The 24,140-nt window shown below is 50.0% G+C and overlaps 1 protein-coding gene across 2 annotated transcripts in view; it reads right to left on the reverse strand.

Moving 5' to 3' along the window:
- Positions 1–8,041, reverse strand: part of PLS3 (plastin 3) — a 33,708-nt gene extending 25,667 nt beyond the window's left edge. For both annotated transcript variants that reach the window (XM_054388815.1, XM_054388816.1), the window contains exon 1: positions 7,972–8,041. In XM_054388815.1, the coding sequence (XP_054244790.1) occupies positions 7,972–8,038 (67 nt within the window). In that variant the 5' untranslated portion in view covers positions 8,039–8,041. The remainder of the gene's footprint in view (positions 1–7,971) is intronic.
- Positions 8,042–24,140: the final 16,099 nt, after the last annotated feature.

Genomic DNA, 24,140 nt, shown 5'->3' on the forward strand with positions numbered 1-24,140 from the left:
CACAGGTTGTGTGGCAAGCAGGCTCAGCACCTCCTCAGAGAGGAGCTCAGCTCAGTCCAGATCATCTCCCCAGCTTTGGGCAAGAGCAGCTTCAAAGCAGAGCTGCCCAGCAGAGCTCTCAGCAGAGATGACCAAGCTGGGAGTGGAAGTTCCACAGCAGAGCACCTGTGCTTTCAGGAAGGATCCCCAGGGCACTGCTTTTTACACTCAACTGCAGCATGTTGAAACAGCCATGAGACACAGCACTGCTCACTGAGGAACTGAAAACCCCAGGGCAGCTCCACACCTACACTTCAGTGTCATAGAAGCACAGAATGGCCTGGATTGGAAGGGACCTCCAAAGGTCACCCAGTCCAACCCCCCTGCAGTCAGCAGGGACATCCCCAACTAGATCAGGTTGCCCAGAGCCCTGTTCAGCCTCAGCCTGAATATCTGCAGGGATGGAGCCTCAACCACCTCCCTGGGCAAACTGTTCCAGTGTTCCACCACCCTCATTGTACAGAACCTGCTCTTCACATCCAATCTAAATCTGCTCTGCTCTAATCACAGAATGTTAGGGGTTGGAAGGGACCTCCAAAGCTCATCCAATCCAACCCCCCTGCCAGAGCAGGGGCAACCAGGAACACATCCAGGTGGGGTTGGAATATCTCCAGAGAGGGACACCCCATAACCCCCCTGGGCAGCCTGTTCCAGGGCTCTGTCACCCTCACTGTGACAAAATCTTTCCTCCTGTTTCCATGGAACTTCCTATGGCTCAGCTTCTGCCACTGCCCCTGGTGCTGGCATTGGGCATCCCCCAGCAGAGCCTGGCTCCAGCCTCTGGGCACTCCCCCTGCACATCTTTAGCACCAGCAATGAGGTCACCCTCAGGCTCCTCCTCTCCAAGCTCCAGAGCCCTCAGCTCCCTCAGGCTCTCCTCATAATTTCAAACCATTGCCCCTTGTCCTGTCCCTGCAGGCCTTTGCAAACAGTCCCCCTGCAGCCTTCTTGTAGCCCCTTTCAGGTTCTGAAACGTGGCAGTTAGGTCAGCCTGGAGCCTTCTCTTTATCACTGATGGAAAACTGCATGCAGATATTTTCATGCTGCCCAACAATGCTCTGCAGGTACATTTGCTTTGACACCCAACCACCACCAAGCCACAGCTGCACTGCAAGCTTGGTGGGGCATGATCCTTACTAGATTTGGGGAGAAAGAGAATGAGAATTTAGCATGAACCTGCTCCTTTCCACATCAACAAACCCTGACCCCTTCAGAGACATCAGAACCCCTTCAGGGACATCAGCACATCCACTGAATGCACAGGGCAAACCCCCCAAGCCCCAGCCTTTCTTCAGGCAAGGAACATTTTGCTGCCACCATGGCCAGGCACGAGCTGGGTGCCTCCCAGGGTGACCAAGATGAGCAGACAGGAGGGTACACAGCGTGGCTGGCACTCAGACTTCAGCAGAGCTGGGTCTGCAAGCAGCCAGAGCATTTGAAGCAGTCAGATGGTCCAGATTCACAGCCAAAGGTGCAGGCAGGACCCTCCAGCATGTTCTGAGGCAGAGACTTAAGGCATCTTGTGCTGTTAGTGCTCTGTAGTGCTGAGCCACTGACAGCACTCACTGGTAACCCTTTGCTGCAGCCAAGTGCTACAGACAGCCCAGGGAGGTTAATTCAGTGCCTGAGCTGCCATCTCCTCCCCAGGGCTGGAGCCATGAGGAGATACCAACCCTGGGCTGCTGTTGCTCGTGGGGAATGCTACTGTAGTGCCAGGTTCTACACTTTGGCCACACCAACCCCAGGCAGTGCCACAGGCTGGGGACAGAGTGGCTGGAGAGCAGCCAGGCAGAGAGGGACCTGGGGGTGCTGGGTGACTGCAGCTGAACAGGAGCCAGCAGTGTGCCCAGGTGGCCAAGAAGGCCAATGGCATCCTGGCCTGGATCAGGAATAGTGTGGCCAGCAGGACAAGGGAGGTTATTCTTCCCCTGTACTCAGCATTGCTCAGGCCACACCTTGAGTGCTGTGCCCAGTTCTGGGCTCCTCAATTCAAGAGAGATGTTGAGATGCTGGAAGGTGTCCAGAGAAGGGCAGGAAGGCTGGGGAGGGGTCTGGGGCACAAGGCTGGAGAGGGGTCTGGGGCACAAGGCTGGGGAGAGGTCTGGAGCACAGCCCTGTGAGGAGAGGCTGAGGGAGCTGAGGGTGTTCAGCCTGGAGAAGAGGAGGCTCAGGGCAGACCTCATTGCTGTCTACAACTCCCTGAGGGAAGGCTGTAGCCAGGTGGGGGTTGGGCTCTTCTCCCAGGCAAGCAGCACCAGAACAAGAGGACACAGTCTCAAGATGTGCAGGGGGAAGTTTAGGCTTGATCTTGGAAAGAATTTCTTCCCAGACAGAGAGATTTGCCTTTGGAATGTGCTGCTCAGGGAGGGGGTGGAGTCAGCATCCCTGGAGGTGTTCAAGAAGAGCCTGGATGAGGCACTCAGTGCCATGGCCTGGTGAATTAGTTAGGGCTGGGTGCTCAGTTGGACTTGGTGATCTTGGAGGTCTCTTCCAACCTGGTTGGTTCTGTGAATACTTCGGTGGGTTGAGGAGGTGGAGGTGCAAAAGTCATTCTGCCACAGGCTCTGCCAATTTGACACAGTGCTTGTGCCCAGCTCTGCAGCCTGTGCAGGTCCCTCTGGATGGATCCTTCCCTCCAGCTGTCAGCTGCACCACACAGCTTGGTGCCGAGGCTGCCTCAATGCCTCTGTCCATGGCACCAACAAAGAAATTAAACAAGCCTGGTCCCAGTGCTGATCCCTGAGGGACTCCACTTGGACATGGACCTTGCTGGATGTCCTGCAGCAGGGCCAGCCTTCAGGCAAGAGGTGGTGTAAAAGCCCTGCCTGACAAAGCCTGACACGGTGCTGGACAGCTGCAGAGGCTATCAGAACAGAAGCTGTCCAGAACGGGGACGCTCATCCCACGATTACTAATGGAAGAAACTGAAAATGGTTTTAGCAGGCAAGCTCCAGCCTGGCTCCATGGCAATCTGCCTGGTGGAAAGGAAAGTACAGCACAGCAAGAAGGTTCCTATTTCCACTGAAAGATGCATGCCTGCCGGGGTACCAGCACCGGGAAAGGTCACCGCAGCGCCGCGCGGCCACCACCTCCTGCCCATCTGCCGGGGCTGCAGCAACTAAAACCCCAAAGCTGCTGCCAGCTCTGGCTCAGCTTCCTCCCAACAAGTCCTTAAAATAGCTGAAATAACAGGATGTGAGGGGAAAGTAACCCACACGTTGCCTTTTAAGGAGAAAGGCTGAGCAGGACACACTCCAGCCGGATCGCAGAGCCCCGTAAGGCTCAGGGCATTGTTTCCCACCTTGCAGCAGCAGCAGTGAACAAAGTGTTCAGCTTTTAAGTACTGCCTGTTTCCAGAAGGAGGAGACGATTATCTCTGCTAGTGGAGCAGGGAGAGGACCAAGAAATAGAGCAAAACTGCAGATTCTGCTCTGCCATGCCTGCCCTACCAAGGGCCACTCTCTGGCCATGTCTGTACAGGCACCTGCTCTGCAGGACAGGTTCTGGAACCAGCTGAGAGTGCAGAGAACCACAGAATGGGTTGGGTTGGAAAGGATCTTAAAGATCATCCAGTTCCAACCCCCCTGCCATGGGCAGGGACACCTCATACTACTCCAGGTTGCTCAAGGCCTCATCCAACCTGGCCTTGAACACTTCCCTGGGCAACCTGTGCCAGTGTCTCCCCATCCTCACTCTAAAGAACTTCTTCCTCATCTCAATCTCCCCTCTCCCAGCTCAAAGCCATTGTCCCTCATCCTGGCACTCCCAGACCTTGGCAAAAGTCCCTCCACAGCTCTCCTGGAGCCCCTTCAGGTACTGGAAGGCTGCTCTAAGGTCTCCCTGGAGCCTTCTCTTCTCCAGGCTGAACAGCCCCAACTCTCTCAGCCTGTCCCCATAGGGAGGTTCTCCAGCCCTCTGATCATCTTGGTGGCCTCCACTGGACCTGCTCAAACAGTTCCTTGTCTGTGTTGATTAGGCCAATGCTTCCCTTTGCATTACAAACACAACAGGACTGTAAATATTCCTGCCTCATCCAGCCTGGCCTTGAACACCTCCCTGGGCAACCTGTGCCAGTGTCTCACCACCCTCACTGCAAAGAATTTCTTACTAATCTTCAGTCTCAATCTCCCCTCTCCCAGCTCAAAGCCATTGTTCCTCATCCTGGCACTCCCAGACCTTGGCAAAAGTCCCTCCCCAGCTCTCCTGGAGCCCCTTCAGGTACTGGAAGGCTGCTCTGAGGTCTCCCCAGAGACTTCTCTTCACTAGGCTGAACAGCCCCAACTCTCTCAGCCTGTCCCTACAGGGGAGGTTCTCCAGCCTTGTGGCCTCCTCTGGACCCACTCCAGCAGTTCAGTGTCCTTGCTCTTCTCCCACTACCCTGCAGGTCATTCAAGGCCTCAATGGTCCTCATGCCCCCACTCAATTACTTTCTTTCAGATTTTAAACTGCCTTTTTTCCCCACTACTGTTTACCATTTGGAGTATTTCCAATACAAATACCTGGCCATAGGATGCTGGGAGCTGCTTGTCTGAACTGTAGCAGACTTCAGACCATGGTTTCTCAGAGGGTCACACAATGGCGTGAATTGATGGTCTTGAAGACCATCCTGTCTGTTTCCCATGCTGGAGTAGGATCACACAGAGTAAACCACCCAGGAACACATCCAGGTGGGTTTTGAAAGCCTCCAGAGAAGGAGGCTCCACAAACGTTCTGGGCAGCCTCTCTTCAACTGTCATGGAGAGCCAATGGTAAGAGAGTACACAGCAACACAGCTCACTGCCTTCCAGCACCCCCAGATGTCTCAGTCTGGTCCAGCTGGACAGACATACACCTGGGAAGTCACAGGCTCACATGATGCTAGGGTTTGGAAGGGCCCACCAGAGATCATCAAGTCCAACCCCTCCTGCCAGAGCAGGACCAGAGAATCCAGCACAGGTCACACAGGAACACATCCAGATGGGGCTGCAAAGGCTCCAGAAAAGGAGGCTCCACAACCTCTCTGGGCAGCCTGCTCCAGGGCTCTGGGACCCTCCCAGTGCAGAAGTTCCTCCTCATGGTGAGGTGGAACCTCCTGTGCTGCAGTTTCCATCCATTGCCCCTTGTCCTATCCCAGGGTGCAACTGAGCAGAGCCTGTCCCTGTCCCCTCCCTCCTGACCCCCAGCCCTCAGCTATTGATAGACATTGATCAGATCCCTCTCAGCCTTCTCCTCTCCAGACTAAACACCCCCAGGGCTCTCAGCCTCTCCTCCCCAGGCAGTGCTCCAGGCCCTTCAGCGTCCTTGGAGCCCTCCCTTGGACTCTCTCCAGCAGATCCCTGTCCCTCCTGAACTGGGGAGCCCAGAACTGGATGCAATATTCCAGGTGAGGTCTCAGCAGGGCAGAGCAGAGGGGCAGCAGAACCTCCCAGGCTCTGCTGGACACTCTCCTCTGAATGCCCCCCAGGACCCCCTTGGCCTTCTTGGCCCCCAGGGCACATTGCTGTCCCATGCAGAACTTGCTGCCCACCAGCACTCCCAGCTCCTTCTCCTTGGGGCTGCTCTCCAGCAGATCCTCTCCCAGCCTGTCCTGCTGCAGTTTATTCTTCCTGTCCAGGTGCAGGACTCTGCTCTTGTCAGAGACTCTCCTGCCAGGCACATCCCTCAGCAAGGCCTGGGGGCTGTGGCATGCCTAAAGCACACAAAACAGGAGGCAGCTGAGGAGGACTAGCAGATCTGATCTCACTTGTGGGGATGTCCCATTGCTCAGCTAACAGCCAGCTTTTGACACTGCTTTTATCATTTAAAAACCAGGGCAGGACCCACCTCCTGAGCAGGTCAAGCTGGTTCCCTAACACAAAGCAAGACCTGACTTGGGCTTCTCCATGCTTCCAGTGCAAAGGCAGCCAGCCAAGCTCATCTCCATAATTTCCACACACACTAACACCACATTCCAGCCAAGGTAAGTGTATCCAAGGACAGAGTGGGCTTCCTACATCCCAGCTTCATCAAGGCTGGCACTCAGAGGCAGATTAGGCAGTGAGAAGCACGATGCTCTCCTTCTGCAGCAGCTCCCTTCCACCTGCTGGAGACGTCCTGGCAAGAGGGAAAGGGAACTGCCTGACATGCAGCTTGAAGCAAGTCCCAGCAGGGTGCACTGCTCCTTGACAATCAGCTGCCTCTGAAAATTCCTGCTTCTCCCTACAGACTGCAAACTGAACTTGCTGGAAGAGTTTTCAGAGCCACCTTGCTCCAGAGGGCAGCTCAGCCCAGATAGCTGCCAGGCAGTGCCCAGCCTGTGTTTATAACCAGTGCTCAAGCAAAGATGTCCACTTAAGAAAACAAAACACTGCCTCTCATCACTTGTGCAACTCACTCCTGGCCTGTGCCAGTCCTGGGTGTGGTTCCTTAGCTGCATACACTGACCTCAGTCCATGCTGCTGAGGTCCACCTCCCATCCCACCCCTCGCTGGCTTTCCTCTGACCCTCCTCTAAGCCATATCAAGAAACTCAATCAGCAGAAAACTATTTTCCCCGTGATGTCAGTTTGCTGCCCAGTTCAGCTTCCTGCAGCAGCCTGCCAGGAGACTTCTGCAATGCCAGCCCAAGAGACCTCTGCATTGCCAGGGCAGAAGACCTCTGCAATGCCAGGCCAAGACACCTCTGCATTGCCAGGACAGGAGAATTCTGTATTGCCAGGGCAGAAGACCTCTTGCAATGCCAGGCCAAGAGACCTCTTGCAATGCCAGGCCAAGAGACCTCTGCAATGCCAAAGCTGGAAGGCAGGCAGAGCAACTCGGGCTGTGCAACCCTTCCAGCACCCAAGTGTCTGTTAGGGAAGTGAGAACCAGAGAAGAAAGAGAGCCACCAGAGGGCAATGCACATGCAAGGCAGCCACAAAGCATTGGATTGGCACCACAAGCAGTTGCCTAATGGCCAGGTAACCAGACACCCATTAGCCTTTGCCTCCAAGCTCACCAAGCAGAGTGCCTCAAACGCCCCTGCACAAACCAGAAAGGCAGCAGCTCCACTTACATGGCTCAGCCACCCTGCCCAAACAACAGCATCAAACCCAAGCACTGTGCAAGCCCTGAAGTGCTGCCTGGAATGCAGTACTTGTTGGGATGCTTCTCCTGCCCTCAGGAATCCACAAAGCCCACCCTGGAGCAAGGGGGCAAGGCTCAGTGGCAGCCAGACTGCCAGAGTCCCTCCCTTTGTGCTCCTTGTCCGGAGCTGACAAGCCAGAAGCAAGAAGGCTGCCAAGGCAACTCCTTGGCACAGAGGAGACCACAAAAGCAGCAGACTGCCCACATCCTGCTGGCAGGGCTGGGATGAATCCATGTCAAAGTCACAGCAGACAGAATCACAGCATCACAGAATTCACCAGGTTGGAAAAGACCTTGGAGATCATCCAGTCCAACCTGTCACCCAACACCACCTGATCAACTGAACCATGGTACCAAAGGCCTCATCCAGGCTTATCTGAAACGCTTCCAGGGACAGTGACTCCACCACCTCCTGGGCAGCACATCCCAATGGCCAATCTCTCTTGCTGGGAAGAATTTCTTCCTCACACCCAGCCCAAACCTCCCCTGCAGAGCTTGAGACTGTGTCCTCTCCTTCTGTCACTGGTGCCTGGGAGAAGAGCCCAACCCCCACCTGGCTACAGCCTCCCTGCAGGGAGTTGTAGAGAGCAATGAGGTCTGCCCTGAGCCTCCTCTTCTCCAAGCTGAACACCCCCAGCTCCCTCAGCCTCTCCTCACAGGGCTGTGCTCCAGACCCCTCCCCAGCCTTCTGCTCCAGACCCCTCCCCAGCCTTGTTGTCCTTCTCTGGACACCTTCCAGCATCTCAACATCTTTCCTGATCTGAGGAGCCCAGAACTGGACACAGCACTCAAGCTGTGGTCTTACCAGTGCTGAGCACAGGAGCGAGGTGCAGTCCTCACTGTGACTTACCAACTTTAGCAAAGGCCTCCTTGAGTTCCTCCAGCTCATCCTTGGAGATTTGTGTGGTGTTGGCCATCTCATGAATTTAGGGAGTACCTAAAAGGGGAGAGAAAGGGACACTGAGTGAAACCAGGCTACCACTGAGACACCTCCAGCTCTGAACAGCAGGACAGCAACAACCAGCACCAAGGTCACTCCAGCTCCTGGAGCCACGTTTATCTTTCCACTCAGCAAACAGATGTGTGAAGCTGGAAGATGGGAAATGCACTCCTTAACAAGTCCAAAAAGCTATTAGCCTCATTAATATTTACCCCTGGTTATTTGTTTTATGGGCTATGCTCTTCTGGACATGTTCATGTACCTGCTGCTACCCAGTGAGTGCTGCAGGTCAGAAAAGTTCTGATCTCCAGAGACTGAGAGAGTTGGGGCTGTGCAGCCTGGAGAGGAGAAGGCTCCAAGGAGACCCTTTTTCCTTTCCTTTCCTTTCTCCTTTCCTTTTTCCTTTCATTTTCTTTTTTCTTTGCTTTCCTTTTTCCTTTCCTCTTTCCTTTCCTTTCCCCTTTACTTTCCCTTTGCCTTTTCCTTTCCTTTCCTTTCCTTTCCTACTTCCTTTCCCCTTTACTTTCCTTTTGCCTTTTCCTTTCCTTTCCTTTCCTCTTTCCTTTCCCCTTTACTTTCCTTTTGCCTTTTCCTTTCCCCTTTACTTTCCTTTTGCCTTTTCCTTTCCATTCCTTTCCTCTTTCCTTTCCCCTTTACTTTCCTTTTGCCTTTTCCTTTCCATTCCTTTCCTCTTTCCTTTCCCCTTTACTTTCCTTTTGCCTTTTCCTTTCCATTCCTTTCCTCTTTCCTTTCCCCTTTACTTTCCTTTTGCCTTTTCCTTTCCATTCCTTTCCTCTTTCCTTTCCCCTTTACTTTCCTTTTGCCTTTTCCTTTCCATTCCTTTCCTCTTTCCTTTCCCCTTTACTTTCCTTTTGCCTTTTCCTTTCCCCTTTACTTTCCTTTTGCCTTTTCCTTTCCATTCCTTTCCTCTTTCCTTTCCCCTTTACTTTCCTTTTGCCTTTTCCTTTCCCTTTACTTTCCTTTTGCCTTTTCCTTTCCATTCTTTCCTCTTTCCTTTCCCCTTTACTTTCCTTTTGCCTTTTCCTTTCCCCTTTACTTTCCTTTTGCCTTTTCCTTTCCCCTTTACTTTCCTTTTGCCTTTTCCTTTCCATTCCTTTCCTTCTTCCTTTACTTTCCTTTTGCCTTTTCCTTTCCTTTCCCCTTTACTTTCCTTTTGATTTTCCTTTCCTTTCCTTTCCTTCTTCCTTTACTTTCCTTTTGCCTTTTCCTTTCCTCTTTCCTTTCCTTCTTCCTTTGCTTTCCTTTTGCCTTTTCCTTTCCTTTCCTCTTTCCTTTCCTCTTTCCTTTGCTTTCCTTTTGCCTTTTCCTTTCCTTTCCTCTTTCCTTTCCTCTTTCCTTTGCTTTCCTTTTGCCTTTTCCTTTCCTTTCCTCTTTCCTTTCCTCTTTCCTTTGCTTTCCTTTTGCCTTTTCCTTTCCTTTCCTCTTTCCTTTCCTCTTTCCTTTGCTTTCCTTTTGCCTTTTCCTTTCCTTTCCTCTTTCCTTTCCTCTTTCCTTTGCTTTCCTTTTGCCTTTTCCTTTCCTCTTTCCTTTCCTTTTTCCTTTTCCTATCCTCTTTCCTTTCCTTTTTCCTTTACTTTCCTTTTGCCTTTTCCTTTCCTCTTTCCTTTTGCCTTTTCCTTTCCTCTTTCCTTTAGTTTTTCCTTTCCTTTCCTTTTGCCTTTTCCTTTCCTCTTTCCTTTTGCCTTTTCCTTTCCTCTTTCCTTTCCTTTTTCCTTTTCCTATCCTCTTTCCTTTCCTTTTTCCTTTACTTTCCTTTGCCTTTTCCTTTCCTCTTTCCTTTTGCCTTTTCCTTTCCTCTTTCCTTTCCTTTTCCTTTCCTTTCCTTTTGCCTTTTCCTTTCCTCTTTCCTTTTGCCTTTTCCTTTCCTCTTTCCTTTCCTTTTGCCTTTACTTTCCTTTTGCCTTTTCCTTTCCTCTTTCCTTTCCTTTTGCCTTTACTTTCCTTTTGCCTTTTCCTTTCCTCTTTCCTTTCCTTTGCCTTTACTTTCCTTTTGCCTTTTCCTTTCCTCTTTCCTTTCCTTTTGCCTTTACTTTCCTTTTGCCTTTTCCTTTCCTCTTTCCTTTCCTTTTGCCTTTACTTTCCTTTTGCCTTTTCCTTTCCTCTTTCCTTTCCTTTGCCTTTACTTTCCTTTTGCCTTTTCCTTTCCTCTTTCCTTTCCTTTTGCCTTTACTTTCCTTTTGCCTTTTCCTTTCCTCTTTCCTTTCCTTTGCCTTTACTTTCCTTTTGCCTTTTCCTTTCCTCTTTCCTTTCCTTTTGCCTTTACTTTCCTTTTGCCTTTTCCTTTCCTCTTTCCTTTCCTTTTGCCTTTACTTTCCTTTTGCCTTTTCCTTTCCTCTTTCCTTTCCTTTTGCCTTTTCCTTTCCTCTTTCCTTTCCTTTTGCCTTTTCCTTTCCTCTTTCCTTTCCTTTTGCCTTTTCCTTTCCTCTTTCCTTTCCTTTTGCCTTTACTTTCCTCTTTCCTTTCCTTTTGCCTTTACTTTCCTTTTGCCTTTTCCTTTCCTCTTTCCTTTCCTTTTGCCTTTTCCTTTCCTCTTTCCTTTCCTTTTGCCTTTACTTTCCTTTTGCCTTTCCTTTCCTTTTCCTTTCCTTTCCTCTTCCTTTCCTTTTGCCTTTACTTTCCTTTTGCCTTTCCTTTCCTTTTGCCTTTTCCTTTCCTCTTTCCTTTGCCTTTTCCTTTCCTTTCCTCTTTCCTTTCCTTTGCCTTTACTTTCCTTTTGCCTTTTCCTTTCCTTTCCTCTTCCTTTCCTTTCCTTTACTTTCCTTTTGCCTTTTCCTTTCCTTTCCTCTTTCCTTTCCTTTCGCCTTTACTTTCCTTTTGCCTTTTCCTTTCCTTTCCTCTTTCCTTCCTTTGCCTTTACTTTCCTTTTGCCTTTTCCTTTCCTTTCCTCTTTCCTTTCCTTTCGCCTTTACTTTCCTTTTGCCTTTTCCTTTCCTTTCCTCTTTCCTTTCCTTTCGCCTTTACTTTCCTTTTGCCTTTTCCTTTCCTTTCCTCTTTCCTTTCCTTTCGCCTTTACTTTCCTTTTGCCTTTTCCTTTCCTTTCCTCTTTCCTTTCCTTTCGCCTTACTTTCCTTTGCCTTTTCCTTTCCTTTCCTCTTTCCTTTCCTTTCGCCTTTACTTTCCTTTTGCCTTTTCCTTTCCTTTCCTCTTCCTTGCCTTTTCCTTTCTTTCCTTTTGCCTTTTCCTTTCCTTTCCTCTTTCCTTCCTTTCGCCTTTACTTTCCTTTTGCCTTTTCCTTTCCTTTCCTCTTTCCTTTCCTTTCCTTTACTTTCCTTTTGCCTTTTCCTTTCCTTTCCTCTTTCCTTTCCTTTCGCCTTTACTTTCCTTTGCCTTTCTTTCCTTTCCCTTTTCCTTTCCTTTCCTCTTTCCTTTCCTTTCGCCTTTACTTTCCTTTTGCCTTTTCCTTTCCTTTCCTCTTTCCTTTCCTTTCGCCTTTACTTTCCTTTTGCCTTTACTTTCCTTTTGCCTTTACTTTCCTTTTGCCTTTACTTTCTTTTTGCCTTTTCCTTTTCTTTCCTCTTTCCTTGCCTTTTCCTTTTCTTTCCTCTTTCCTTGCCTTTTCCTTTTCTTTCCTCTTTCCTTGCCTTTTCCTTTTCTTTCCTCTTTCCTTGCCTTTTCCTTTTCTTTCCTCTTTCCTTGCCTTTTCCTTTTCTTTCCTCTTTCCTTGCCTTTTCCTTTTCTTTCCTCTTGCCTTGCCTTTTCCTTTTCTTTCCTCTTCCTTGCCTTTTCCTTTTCTTTCCTCTTTCCTTGCCTTTTCCTTTTCTTTCCTCTTGCCTTGCCTTTTCCTTTTCTTTCCTCTTGCCTTGCCTTTTCCTTTTCTTTCCTCTTGCCTTGCCTTTTCCTTTTCTTTCCTCTTGCCTTGCCTTTTCCTTTTCTTTCCTCTTGCCTTGCCTTTTCCTTTTCTTTCCTCTTGCCTTGCCTTTTCCTTTTCTTTCCTCTTGCCTTGCCTTTTCCTTTTCTTTCCTCTTGCCTTGCCTTTTCCTTTTCTTTCCTCTTGCCTTTCCTTTTCCTTTTCTTTCCTCTTGCCTTGCCTTTTCCTTTTCTTTCCTCTTGCCTTGCCTTTTCCTTTTCTTTCCTCTTGCCTTGCCTTTTCCTTTTCTTTCCTCTTGCCTTTTCCTTTTCTTTCCTCTTGCCTTTCCTTTTCCTTTTCTTTCCTCTTGCCATTTCCTTTTCCTTTTCTTTCCTCTTTCCTTTCCTTTTCCTTTTCTTTCCTCTTTCCTTTCCTTTTCCTTTTCTTTCCTCTTGCCTTTCCTTTTCCTTTTCTTTCCTCTTGCCTTTCCTTTTCCTTTTCTTTCCTCTTGCCTTTCCTTTTCCTTTTCTTTCCTCTTGCCTTTCCTTTTCCTTTTCTTTCCTCTTGCCTTTTCCTTTTCTTTCCTCTTTCCTTTCCTTTTCCTTTTCTTTCCTCTTTCCTTTTCCTTTTCTTTCCTCTTTCCTTTCCTTTTCCTTTTCTTTCCTCTTTCCTTTCCTTTTCCTTTTCTTTCCTCTTTCCTTTCCTTTTCCTTTTCCCTTTCCTTTTCCTTTTCTTTCCTCTTTCCTTTCCTTTTCCTTTTCTTTCCTCTTTCCTTTCCTTTTCCTTTTCTTTCCTCTTTCCTTTCCTTTTCCTTTTCTTTCCTCTTTCCTTTCCTTTTCCTTTTCTTTCCTCTTTCCTTTCCTTTTCCTTTTCTTTCCTCTTTCCTTTCCTTTTCCTTTTCTTTCCTCTTTCCTTTCCTTTTCCTTTTCTTTCCTCTTTCCTTTCCTTTTCCTTTTCTTTCCTCTTTCCTTTCCTTTTCCTTTTCTTTCCTCTTTCCTTTCCTTTTCCTTTTCTTTCCTCTTTCCTTTCCTTTTCCTTTTCTTTCCTCTTTCCTTTCCTTTTCCTTTTCTTTCCTCTTTCCTTTCCTTTTCCTTTTTCCCTTTCCTTTTCCTTTTCTTTCCTCTTTCCTTTTCCTTTTCTTTCCTCTTTCCTTTCCTTTTCCTTTTCCCTTTCCTTTTCCTTTTCTTTCCTCTTTCCTTTTCCTTTTCTTTCCTCTTTCCTTTCCTTTTCCTTTTCCCTTTCCTTTTCCTTTTCTTTCCTCTTTCCTTTTCCTTTTCTTTCCTTTCCTTTTCCTTTTCTTTCCTCTTTCCTTTCCTTTTCCTTTTCTTTCCTCTTTCCTTTTCCTTTTCCCTTTCCTTTTCCTTTTCTTTCCTCTTTCCTTTCCTTTTCCTTTTCTTTCCTCTTTCCTTTCCTTTTCCTTTTCTTTCCTCTTTCCTTTCCTTTTCCTTTTCTTTCCTCTTTCCTTTCCTTTTCCTTTTCTTTCCTCTTGCCTTTCCTTTTCCTTTTCTTTCCTCTTGCCTTTCCTTTTCCTTTTCTTTCCTCTTGCCTTTCCTTTTCCTTTCTCTTTCCTCTTGCCTTTCCTTTTCCTTTTCTTTCCTCTTGCCTTTCCTTTTCCTTTCTCTTTCCTCTTGCCTTTCCTTTCCCTTTCTCTTTCCTCTTGCCTTTCCTTTTCCTTTCTCTTTCCTCTTGCCTTGCCTTTTCCTTTCTCTTTCCTCTTGCCTTGCCTTTCCCTTTCTCTTTCCTCTTGCCTTGCCTTTTCCTTTTCTTTCCTCTTGCCTTGCCTTTTCCTTTTCTTTCCTCTTTCCTTGCCTTTTCCTTTTCTTTCCTCTTGCCTTGCCTTTCCCTTTTCTTTCCTCTTGCCTTGCCTTTCCCTTTTCTTTCCTCTTGCCTTTCCCTTTTCTTTCCTCTTGCCTTGCCTTTCCCTTTTCTTTCCTCTTGCCTTGCCTTTCCCTTTTCTTTCCTCTTGCCTTGCCTTTTCCTTTTCTTTCCTCTTGCCTTGCCTTTTCCTTTTCTTTCCTCTTGCCTTGCCTTTTCCTTTTCTTTCCTCTTGCCTTGCCTTTTCCTTTTCTTTCCTCTTGCCTTGCCTTTTCCTTTCTCTTTCCTCTTGCCTTGCCTTTTCCTTTCTCTTTCCTCTTGCCTTGCCTTTTCCTTTTCTTTCCTCTTGCCTTGCCTTTTCCTTTTCTTTCCTCTTGCCTTGCCTTTTCCTTTTCTTTCCTCTTGCCTTGCCTTTTCCTTTTCTTTCCTCTTGCCTTGCCTTTTCCTTTTCTTTCCTCTTGCCTTGCCTTTTCCTTTTCTTTCCTCTTGCCTTGCCTTTTCCTTTTCTTTCCTCTTGCCTTGCCTTTTCCTTTTCTTTCCTCTTGCCTTGCCTTTTCCTTTTCTTTCCTCTTGCCTTGCCTTTTCCTTTTCTTTCCTCTTGCCTTGCCTTTTCCTTTTCTTTCCTCTTGCCTTGCCTTTTCCTTTTCTTTCCTCTTGCCTTGCCTTTTCCTTTTCTTTCCTCTTGCCTTGCCTTTTCCTTTTCTTTCCTCTTGCCTTGCCTTTTCCTTTTCTTTCCTCTTGCCTTGCCTTTTCCTTTTCTTTCCTCTTGCCTTGCCTTTTCCTTTTCTTTCCTCTTGCCTTGCCTTTTCCTTTTCTTTCCTCTTGCCTTGCCTTTTCCTTTTCTTTCCTCTTGCCTTGCCTTTTCCTTTTCTTTCCTCTTGCCTTGCCTTTTCCTTTTCTTTCCTCTTGCCTTGCCTTTTCCTTTTCTTTCCTCTTGCCTTGCCTTTTCCTTTTCTTTCCTCTTGCCTTGCCTTTTCCTTTTCTTTCCTCTTGCCTTGCCTTTTCCTTTTCTTTCCTCTTGCCTTGCCTTTTCCTTTTCTTTCCTCTTGCCTTGCCTTTTCCTTTTCTTTCCTCTTGCCTTGCCTTTTCCTTTTCTTTCCTCTTGCCTTGCCTTTTCCTTTTCTTTCCTCTTGCCTTGCCTTTTCCTTTTCTTTCCTCTTGCCTTGCCTTTTCCTTTTCTTTCCTCTTGCCTTGCCTTTTCCTTTTCTTTCCTCTTGCCTTGCCTTTTCCTTTTCTTTCCTCTTGCCTTGCCTTTTCCTTTTCTTTCCTCTTGCCTTGCCTTTTCCTTTTCTTTCCTCTTGCCTTGCCTTTTCCTTTTCTTTCCTCTTGCCTTGCCTTTTCCTTTTCTTTCCTCTTGCCTTGCCTTTTCCTTTTCTTTCCTCTTGCCTTGCCTTTTCCTTTTCTTTCCTCTTGCCTTGCCTTTTCCTTTTCTTTCCTCTTGCCTTGCCTTTTCCTTTTCTTTCCTCTTGCCTTGCCTTTTCCTTTTCTTTCCTCTTGCCTTGCCTTTTCCTTTTCTTTCCTCTTGCCTTGCCTTTTCCTTTTCTTTCCTCTTGCCTTGCCTTTTCCTTTTCTTTCCTCTTGCCTTGCCTTTTCCTTTTCTTTCCTCTTGCCTTGCCTTTTCCTTTTCTTTCCTCTTGCCTTGCCTTTTCCTTTTCTTTCCTCTTGCCTTGCCTTTTCCTTTTCTTTCCTCTTGCCTTGCCTTTTCCTTTTCTTTCCTCTTGCCTTGCCTTTTCCTTTTCTTTCCTCTTGCCTTGCCTTTTCCTTTTCTTTCCTCTTGCCTTGCCTTTTCCTTTTCTTTCCTCTTGCCTTGCCTTTTCCTTTTCTTTCCTCTTGCCTTGCCTTTTCCTTTTCTTTCCTCTTGCCTTGCCTTTTCCTTTTCTTTCCTCTTGCCTTGCCTTTTCCTTTTCTTTCCTCTTGCCTTGCCTTTTCCTTTTCTTTCCTCTTGCCTTGCCTTTTCCTTTTCTTTCCTCTTGCCTTGCCTTTTCCTTTTCTTTCCTCTTGCCTTTCCTTTTCCTTTTCTTTCCTCTTGCCTTTCCTTTTCCTTTCCTTTCCTCTTTCCTTTCCTTTTCCTTTCCTCTTTCCTTTGCTTTTCCTTTCCTCTTTCCCCTTTCCTTTCCTTTTCCCCTTCCCTTCCCACCAAGTTGTATACCTGACATCATTTGTGGCAAGCAAAACAACCTGCTTCCTTACAAGCAACCTGTTTGCACAAACACTTAACCTGCTTCCCCAGTCAGCCTCTCAACAACCCTTGCTAGCCACAAGCTGTTTGCACAACCACTCACCCTTCCATTCCCCCCATCCCCCCTGCCCCAGCAAGAGCACCACCAGCCAAGGAAGAACAGCAAGCACTGGCTACACTCACACCCTCAAGGATGCTGAAACTCTGCTTTGACCAGATCTGCTTGGTGGTTAAGAAGCAGGAAGAGATGAAGCATGGAGTTCCTACACTCATCTGCTGTAATCCTCCTTTCCCAGTACTGATTAGGTGTCCCCTGAGCAGTCTGTGCAGGAGGTATCACCATAAAGATGGCCAAAAGGGCTGCCCACATCCCTTTCCCATGGCATTTGTGACAGCAGCATCAGGTCTGGAGATCATGTAGCCCAACCCCCCTGCCAAATGCCAGTTGGCCTTCTTGGCCACCAGAGCACATTGCTGGCTCATGGTCAATCTCCCATACACCAGGACCCCCAGGTCCCTTTCCCCTTCACTGCTCTCCGGCAGCTCAGTCCCCAACCTGTCCTGCTCCATGCAAGAGGGGTGACTCCAGGTTTCCAGCCTGTCAGAAGGCAGGGGACTGGCTAGAGCTGGCTTGCTGAGCAAGGCGAAAGAGACTCAGCTTCACAAATGCCTGGGCTCTGCTTAGCAAAGCCTCTGTTGTCTGAGGCTCTGGGCTGCCTTCACCAGTACCTGCTAGCTTAGGAACACAGCCTTGCCTGTAGCTGCAAATATTCATTTTCTGTAGCACTTCAGTGGGTCTGGGAGGAAAGAAACTGTTGGAGATGAGAGCAAAGGGGCAGGTGTGGCTGCCTGGGAAAGCAGCTCAGACAGGTGCCAGCAGCACAGAAAGTCAACAAGAAGTTGCCTCACTGCAGAGACATGAAGGCAAGCACATCAGACCCCACCTCCCAGCTTCTGCTGAGCTGCCAGCAGGCAGGGCAAGGTGGTACACAGGCAGGAAAAGCCACCAGCAGCAAGGCAGCCAAGGGCTGGTACTGCAGGAGTGGGGCAGGGGTAGGAATTGCAGCCAAACTGCATCAGACTGGCACAGAACACCAATAAAAGGGAGGAACCAGGGTGAGTTTGTTTATACTGTTTTGGTAAGTTAGATAATTGCCTCAGGAAGTGCTACCATGCAGGTCCTTTGCTGGTGCAGGAATTGCTGGGGGCAGCACTGCCCATCCTGCTGGATGCCCAGGCTGCTGCTCTGGGACCTATCCCAGAGGCCTTTCAGCAACCTGGGCTGGTGAAAGGCGTCCCTGTACACAACAGGGTATTGGAACTGGATGATCTTTAAAGGTTCCTTCAACCCAAACCATTCCATGAATCTATGAATCCCATTCCTGGCACAGCCCCTTCCCTGCAGCACACCACAGGTGCCCCAGCAGCCCAAGCCTCAGTGGCAGCCAAACCTGGCTGTTATTTCCAGAGGATAAAGGAGTTGCTCAGCAAGAAAGTCAGCTCTGAGCAGGTCCAGTGCATGCTACAAGTGGCAGATTTCACAACTGGCAGAAACACTTGGGGAACACTCTCAGGAACAGAGAGTTTTGACTGCACAGGCAGGTGGCATGAGCTGCCAGGCAGGACAGGCTGAGCTAGGAGACTGAAAACTCAGCCAACCCTCCCACACAACTCCTGTCTTCTTCCTAATCCCTCATTTGCACCAATTCATTTCCAAACCATGAGGATTTCCCTTGAAAAGGGATCTCCAAAAGCATCATTAGCTAACCACTTTATTAGAATTTCTTTTGCTGCTGACTATCTTTAACATCTCCAACACCAAAACAAGCAGCAAAGCACCAGCAGGAGCTGAGAGCTTTCTCTATTGGACTTCACTTCAAAACAAATCTCCTTTCCAGCCCCTGTGCTGTTCAGCTCACTCAGGAATTCTACAAAACAGGTTTACCACTCTTGGTTTTTTTTCCCCAAATCATTTCTTCTTTTTTGTTTTTCTTCTCTGCTTGAGAGAAGAGAAAAGAAGACGGAGAAGAGAGAAGAAAGAGAGGAGAAGAAAGAGAGGAGAAGAGAGAGAGGAGAAGAGAGAGAGGAGAAGAGAGAGAGGAGAAGAAAGAGAGGAGAAGAAAGAGAGGAGAAGAAAGAGAGGAGAAGAAAGAGAGGAGAAGAAGAGAGGAGAGAAAGAGAGGAGAAGAAAGAGAGGAGAAGAAAGAGAGGAGAAGAAAGAGAGGAGAAGAAGAGAGAGAAGAAGAGAGGAGAAGAAAGAGAGGAGAAGAAGAGAGGAGAAGAAAGAGAGGAGAAGAAAGAGAGGAGAAGAAGAGAGAGAGAAAGAGAGGAGAAGAAAGAGAGGAGAAGAGAGAGAGGAGAAGAAAGAGAGGAGAAGAAAGAGAGGAGAAGAAAGAGAGGAGAAGAAAGAGAGAAGAGAGGAGAAGAAAGAGAGGAGAAGAGAGGAGAAGAGAATCTGAACCAACATAGAAAAACCAGACACCTGACTGTATGAAAGCTGTCTGGGAAGGGGAAAGTATTTTATAACAAAACAAAACGTCATAGAATTGTTTGGGTTGGAAGAGACCTCTCAGGTCATCCAGCCCAACCATCAGCCCAACACCATCAGGGCAATCAAATCATGTCCCCAAGTGCCATGGCCATGAAAGCTGTCTGGAAAGGGGAAAAGTATCTTAAATCATAGTAGATCATAGAATTGTTTGGACTGGAAGAGACCTCTCAGGTCATCCAGCCCAACCATCAACCCAGCACCACCAGCGCCATCAAACCATGGCCCACAGTGCCATGGCCACACAGTTCTTGAACACCTCCAGGGACGGGGATTCCACCACCTCCCTGGGCAACCTATTCCAGGTTGGCAAGGAACTGTAAGCTCTCCAAGCTCTTTGGGTTGGTTGTTTTGTATTGCACTGAGAGCTGTGACAGCAGCATTGGCACACTGGCCTTGCTGGGGAAGCTTTTCAGGTTTTTTTTTGGGGGGGGGGTTGTGGTGGGTTTTTAAGGGGGGGGAGGAGGAGGGATTGTTTGTTTTTAATAGCTGAGTCGAGGGCATTCAGAATCCTGTTTTTCATTCAGTTGCATTTTCAAACAAGAGGCTTTGTCTCCAGGGGCATGAAAAGCTCTTTCATCAGGCTGCCACAGGGCTCACACAGCAGCTGCCTCCTGCCCAGCCCTGGGGCAGCACAGCCCCACGATGCTCACGCCTCCAAACAGCACCTTCACCCCTCCTGCCTCTGCCAGGCCAGCCCCTGACAGCCAGAGACAAACCACACACACAGACCCGTGCCAGGGGAAGGCAGAGAGAACAAGGCGGGGGAGGGGCCTGGTTAGTATCTTTATTGATGATCTGGACGAGGGGATTGAGTCCATCATCAGTAAGTTTGCAGATGACACCAAGCTGGAAGTAGGAGTTGAGCTGTTAGAGGGCAGGAGGGCTCTGCAGAGGGACCTTGACAGGCTGGACAGAAGGGCAGAGCCCAAGGGCATGAGATTGAACAAGTCCAAGTGCCAGGTTCTAGACATTGGCCACACCAACCCCAGGCAGTGCTGCAGGCTGGAGACAGAGTGGCTGGAGAGCAGCCAGGCAGAGAGGGACCTGGGGGTGCTGGGTGACAGCAGCTGAACAGGAGCCAGCAGTGTGCCCAGGTGGCCAGGAGAGCCAATGGCATCCTGGCCTGGATCAGGAATAGTGTGGGCAGCAGGAGCAGGGAAGTCATCCTGCCCTGTGCTCAGCACTGCTCAGGCCACACCTTGAGTGCTGTGTCCAGTTCTGGGCTCCTCAGTTCAGGAGAGATGTTGAGATGCTGGAAGGTGTCCAGAGAAGGGCAAGAAGGCTGGGGAGGGGTCTGGAGCACAAGGCTGGGGAGGGGTCTGGGGCACAAGGCTGGGGAGGGGTCTGGGCAACAAGGCTGGGGAGGGGTCTGGGCAACAAGGCTGGGGAGGGGTCTGGAGCACAAACCCTATGAGGAGAGGCTGAGGGAGCTGAGGGTGTTCAGCCTGGAGAAGAGGAGGCTCAGGGCAGACATCATTGCTCTCTACAACTCCCTGAGGGGAGGCTGTAGCCAGGTGGGGGTTGGTCTCCTCTCCCAGGCACCAGTGACAGGAGGAGAGGACACAGTCTCAAACTGCACCAGGGGAGGTTTGTGCAGGGTGTGAGGAAGAAATTCTTCCCAGACAGAGAGATTGGCCCTTGGAATGTGCTGCCCAGGGAGGTGGTGGTGTCACTGTCCCTGGAAGAGTTTCAAATAAGCCTGGATGAGGCACTCAGTGCCATGGTTTAGTTGATCAGGTGGTGTGGGGTGATAAGTTGGACTGGATGATCTCAAAGTTCTTTTCCAACCTGGTGAATTCTGTGATGCTGTGAAAGGAGAGACAGCAGTGAGCCAAAGATCCCACACCTATTTTACACTCTCCTGCCAAATCAGCCAGTGCACATAAACAGAGTGTCTAAGAAAGCAGCTCCCACTTCAGATCCTGCTCCTGCCTTCATCCCCCAACCTGCAGGACACAAAGCAAAGCCACTCCACCACACATGGGTACACAAAAGCAGCTTCACAGAAGAGAGGGGATGGCAGAACGCTGCCCATTTATAGAATCATTAAGGTTGGAAAAGACTCCTAAGACCATCAGCACTGACCAGCAACCCAACATCACCATGGCACCAAACCATGGCCCCAGGTGCCATGGCCACACATTTCCTTCAACATCTCCAGGGATGGCGACTCCACCACCTCCCTGGGCAGCCTGTGCCAATCCCTGACCACTGACATTTTTCCTAATCTCCAGCCTAAACCTCCCTTGGTGCAACTTGAGGCCATCTCCTCTCATCCTATAGCTACCTACTTTGGAGAAGAGCCCAACCCCCACCTCACTCCAAAGTCCTTTCAGGGAGCTGTAGAGAGCAATGAGGTCTCTCCTCAGCCTCCTCTTCTCCACACTGCACACCCCCAGGTCCCTCAGCTGCTCCTCCCCAGGTCCCTCAGCTGCTCCTCCCCAGCCCTGTTCTCCAGACCCTTCCCCAGCTTTGTTGCCCTTCTCTGGACCTGCTCCAGCCCCTCAATGGAGTGAGGGACCCAAAACTGAACTCTGCAGTACTCCAGTTGTGGCCTCACCAGTGCTGAGTCCAGAGGGACAATCCCTGCCCTGCTCCTGCTGGCCACACTGTTGCTGATCCAGGCCAGGCTGCTGGTGGTCTTCTTGACCACCTGGGCACCCCTGGGTCATGCTCAGCTGCTGGCAGCCAGCACCTCCAGGTCTTTCTCTGCTGGGCAGTTTCCAGCCACTGTGTCTTCCCAAGAGCATTCCTGGGGTGGCTGTGAGCTGGCACTTGGCTTGCTGAGTCTCATGCCACTGACTTCAGGCTGTCCATCTGCAGAGCCTTCCTACATTCGAGCAGATCACGGCTCCTGCCCCAGCTGGGTGTCACCTGCATCATCCCTGTCCTCTGCAGACTTGGTGCAGCAGCTCAGAGCTGCTCTGAGGGCACCGCAGGTTTGCAAATCTCGACTCCCTTCCCAGAGAGGGGCTGTGTAAGTTTCAGTGCAAACAACTTTTACAGCTTCTAAACTGAAGGGGGATTAGTTTATTTGCTCTCCAGACTGAACTGCAAGAGAGGCAGGTCACAGAAAGCTGCCCCAGCCACTGTTAAACCCCAGTGTGGTTTAAACAGCTGTAAGCCACCTGGAGACACACCACTGGGGACTGTCAAGGGAGGGAGGAATGCCACTGATGGCAGCACTCAGTGCTTCCCGCAGAGTGACAGAAGATATCCAGGTCGCTTGGGTAGATTAGCTGCTGAGATAGAAACTTAAAAGCATTCAAGCCCAGAGAAAGGGGGGGAGGAAAAAGTCCCCAGGGCTCTTTCCCAAGAGGAGGAGATGCATCCTGCACAGGGATGGGTGGAAAAAATTAGGGAGGGCAAAGGAAAGGAGCATCCAGGCACTGGCACATCTCCTTGAGAGCTGGAGAATTGGTTGGATCCTGAAAGCACACAGCAACCAAGTATTTCCTGACAGCCACTTGAGCACTTCCAACAGAAACAGAGCTGGAATTTGCTGCTGATTCAAATGGAAGAATTTGCTTTCCTAGCAGCTTGGTGTTAGCTTGTGAAGAGCCAAGCCCAACCTGTCCCCTCCAGCCCTGCCCTCTTCCAGGATCTCTACAGCTGACTGATGAACAGCACCCATTTGTGTGCTCCAGCAGGCAATCCCAGAGACACACTGAAGTGTCAACAAAAAGCAATTAAGATCTCCTTTTTCCATTCAATTTAAACAACAACAACAAAAAAAAGAGTGCACCAGGCCCAGGCTGGAGCAGTGACTCACCCCCTCTGCATTCCCCCTGCCAGAGGAACCTGTGGTTTTGCTGCCTTCCCATGAACAGGGCTCCAGACACAGGAAGCCAACTCAGTCAGCATTAGCTAATTAAAGCTACTTCAAAACCCCCAGACCCCTGACCACTACCCCAGCACACCTCAGGCTTGCTTTAGCAGTTATGAAGGGCACTGCCAGGCACCCAATGCCCCTGCAACCCATGGCCAGAACCCCAGGCTTGCAGCTCTGCCACAGCCACCTCGACAACTTGGAGGGGATCCTGGCGAGAATCCAGGTGATTCCAGGGCCCCCAGCATAAGGAGGATACGGACCTGCTGGAGAGGGTCCAGAGAACACCAGGAAGATGATCAGAGGGCTGGAAAACCTTCCCTATGGTGACAGGCTGAGAGAGTTGGGGCTGCTCAGCCTGGAGAAGAGAAGGCTCCAGGGAGAACTCAGAGCAGCCTTCCAGGACCTGAAAGGACTCCAGGAGAGCTGGGGAGGGACTTTTGCCAAGGGCTAGGAGTAACAGGATGAGGGACAATGGCTTTGAGCTGGGAGAGGGGAGATTGAGACTGGAGATTAGGGAGGAATTCTTAACAGTGTGGGTGGGGAGACACTGGAACAAGTTGCCCAGGGAGGCTGCAGACACATCACCCCTGGAGGTGTTTAAAACCAGGCTGGAGGAGGCCTTGAGCAAGCTGGGCTGGTGGGAGGTGTCCCTGCCTGTGGCAGGATGGTTGGAACTGGATGAGCTTTAATATCCCTTCTAGCCCAACCCATTCTGTCATTCAGCTGACGTAGGACTCAGCCCTCAGGCTTCCTGTGGCTCACCCCATCCTCCTCTTCCTCCCTGTCCTGCAGGCAGGGCTGGACATCAGAGAATGGTGTGGCCATCCACACTCCCCTGCTTCCTTTGCCCCCCTTCACCCCTCCCAGCTCCTTTCACAAGCTGTGGGTGACCACAAAATGCTCTGCTGCAGGGGCTGCTCCCCCACTGCCACACAGAGCCCTTCCACCAGGCCAGTGGCTAACCCCTGCCATGCCTCTGCAAGCTGCAGAGCGGCTGGGCCAGCCCAGGACAGCCACTCTGTCCAGGGCAAAGCAGTGAGGGGAGAGAGCCCCTGCTGAGTGCTAAAGCCTGAGGATGCTGTGCATCCCTTCCCAGGTGACTGGGATGCTGCAGGGATCTCCTGGCACTGCAGGACCTCTCCTCCATGGACACTGGGCAGCTGTAGGTTTGCCCAGTTGCAGGAGGGGAGAGCACACATCCCCTCCCCCACCACCACCGTTGTCAGCTGCAGCCAGCAGCTCTGCTGGCTCCTTTTTCTGCTCCAGTCCAAAGCAAAGCCCTGGGGGTTTTACAGACCTCTTCAAACTTGACAACAACAAGATCTGAAAGCTCATGGTGTAGAGGCTTGATCTGATGAGTTCCCCCAAGACATTTCCCACTGCTTTGAGGGGAGACAGGGATGTTCAGGGATTGGTGGCCTGTAAATGAGCAGCCACTATGCAATCCATCCTCTGCTGCTCACAATCAGTTTGTGTGTTTCAAACAATGTTGGCTTTTTTCCCCTCCCTCCAAGACATCACCCACTGGTTACTTGTGGTGGTTAGTAGCCAAGCACCAGGCTGCTGGGAGCACACAGAATCATAGCATGGTCCAGGCTAGAGGGGACCTCCAAAGCTCATCCAGTCTGACCTCTCTACAATCAGCACGGACATCCCCACCTACATGAGGTTGCCCAGGACCCCATCAAGCCTCACCTTGAATATCTCCAGGGATGGGGCCTCAACCACCTCCCTGGGCAACCTGTTCCAGTGTTCCACCACCCTCATAGTCAAGAACTTCTTCCTGATATCCAATCTCAATCTGCTCTGCTCTAGTTTGAAGCCATTGCCCCTGGTCCTGTCCCTGCAGGCCTTTGCAAACAGTCTCTCTGCAGCCTTCTTGTAGCCTCCTTCA

The sequence above is a fragment of the Indicator indicator genome, chromosome 17 (assembly GCF_027791375.1).
Source record: "Indicator indicator isolate 239-I01 chromosome 17, UM_Iind_1.1, whole genome shotgun sequence".
Classification (NCBI taxonomy): domain Eukaryota; kingdom Metazoa; phylum Chordata; class Aves; order Piciformes; family Indicatoridae; genus Indicator; species Indicator indicator.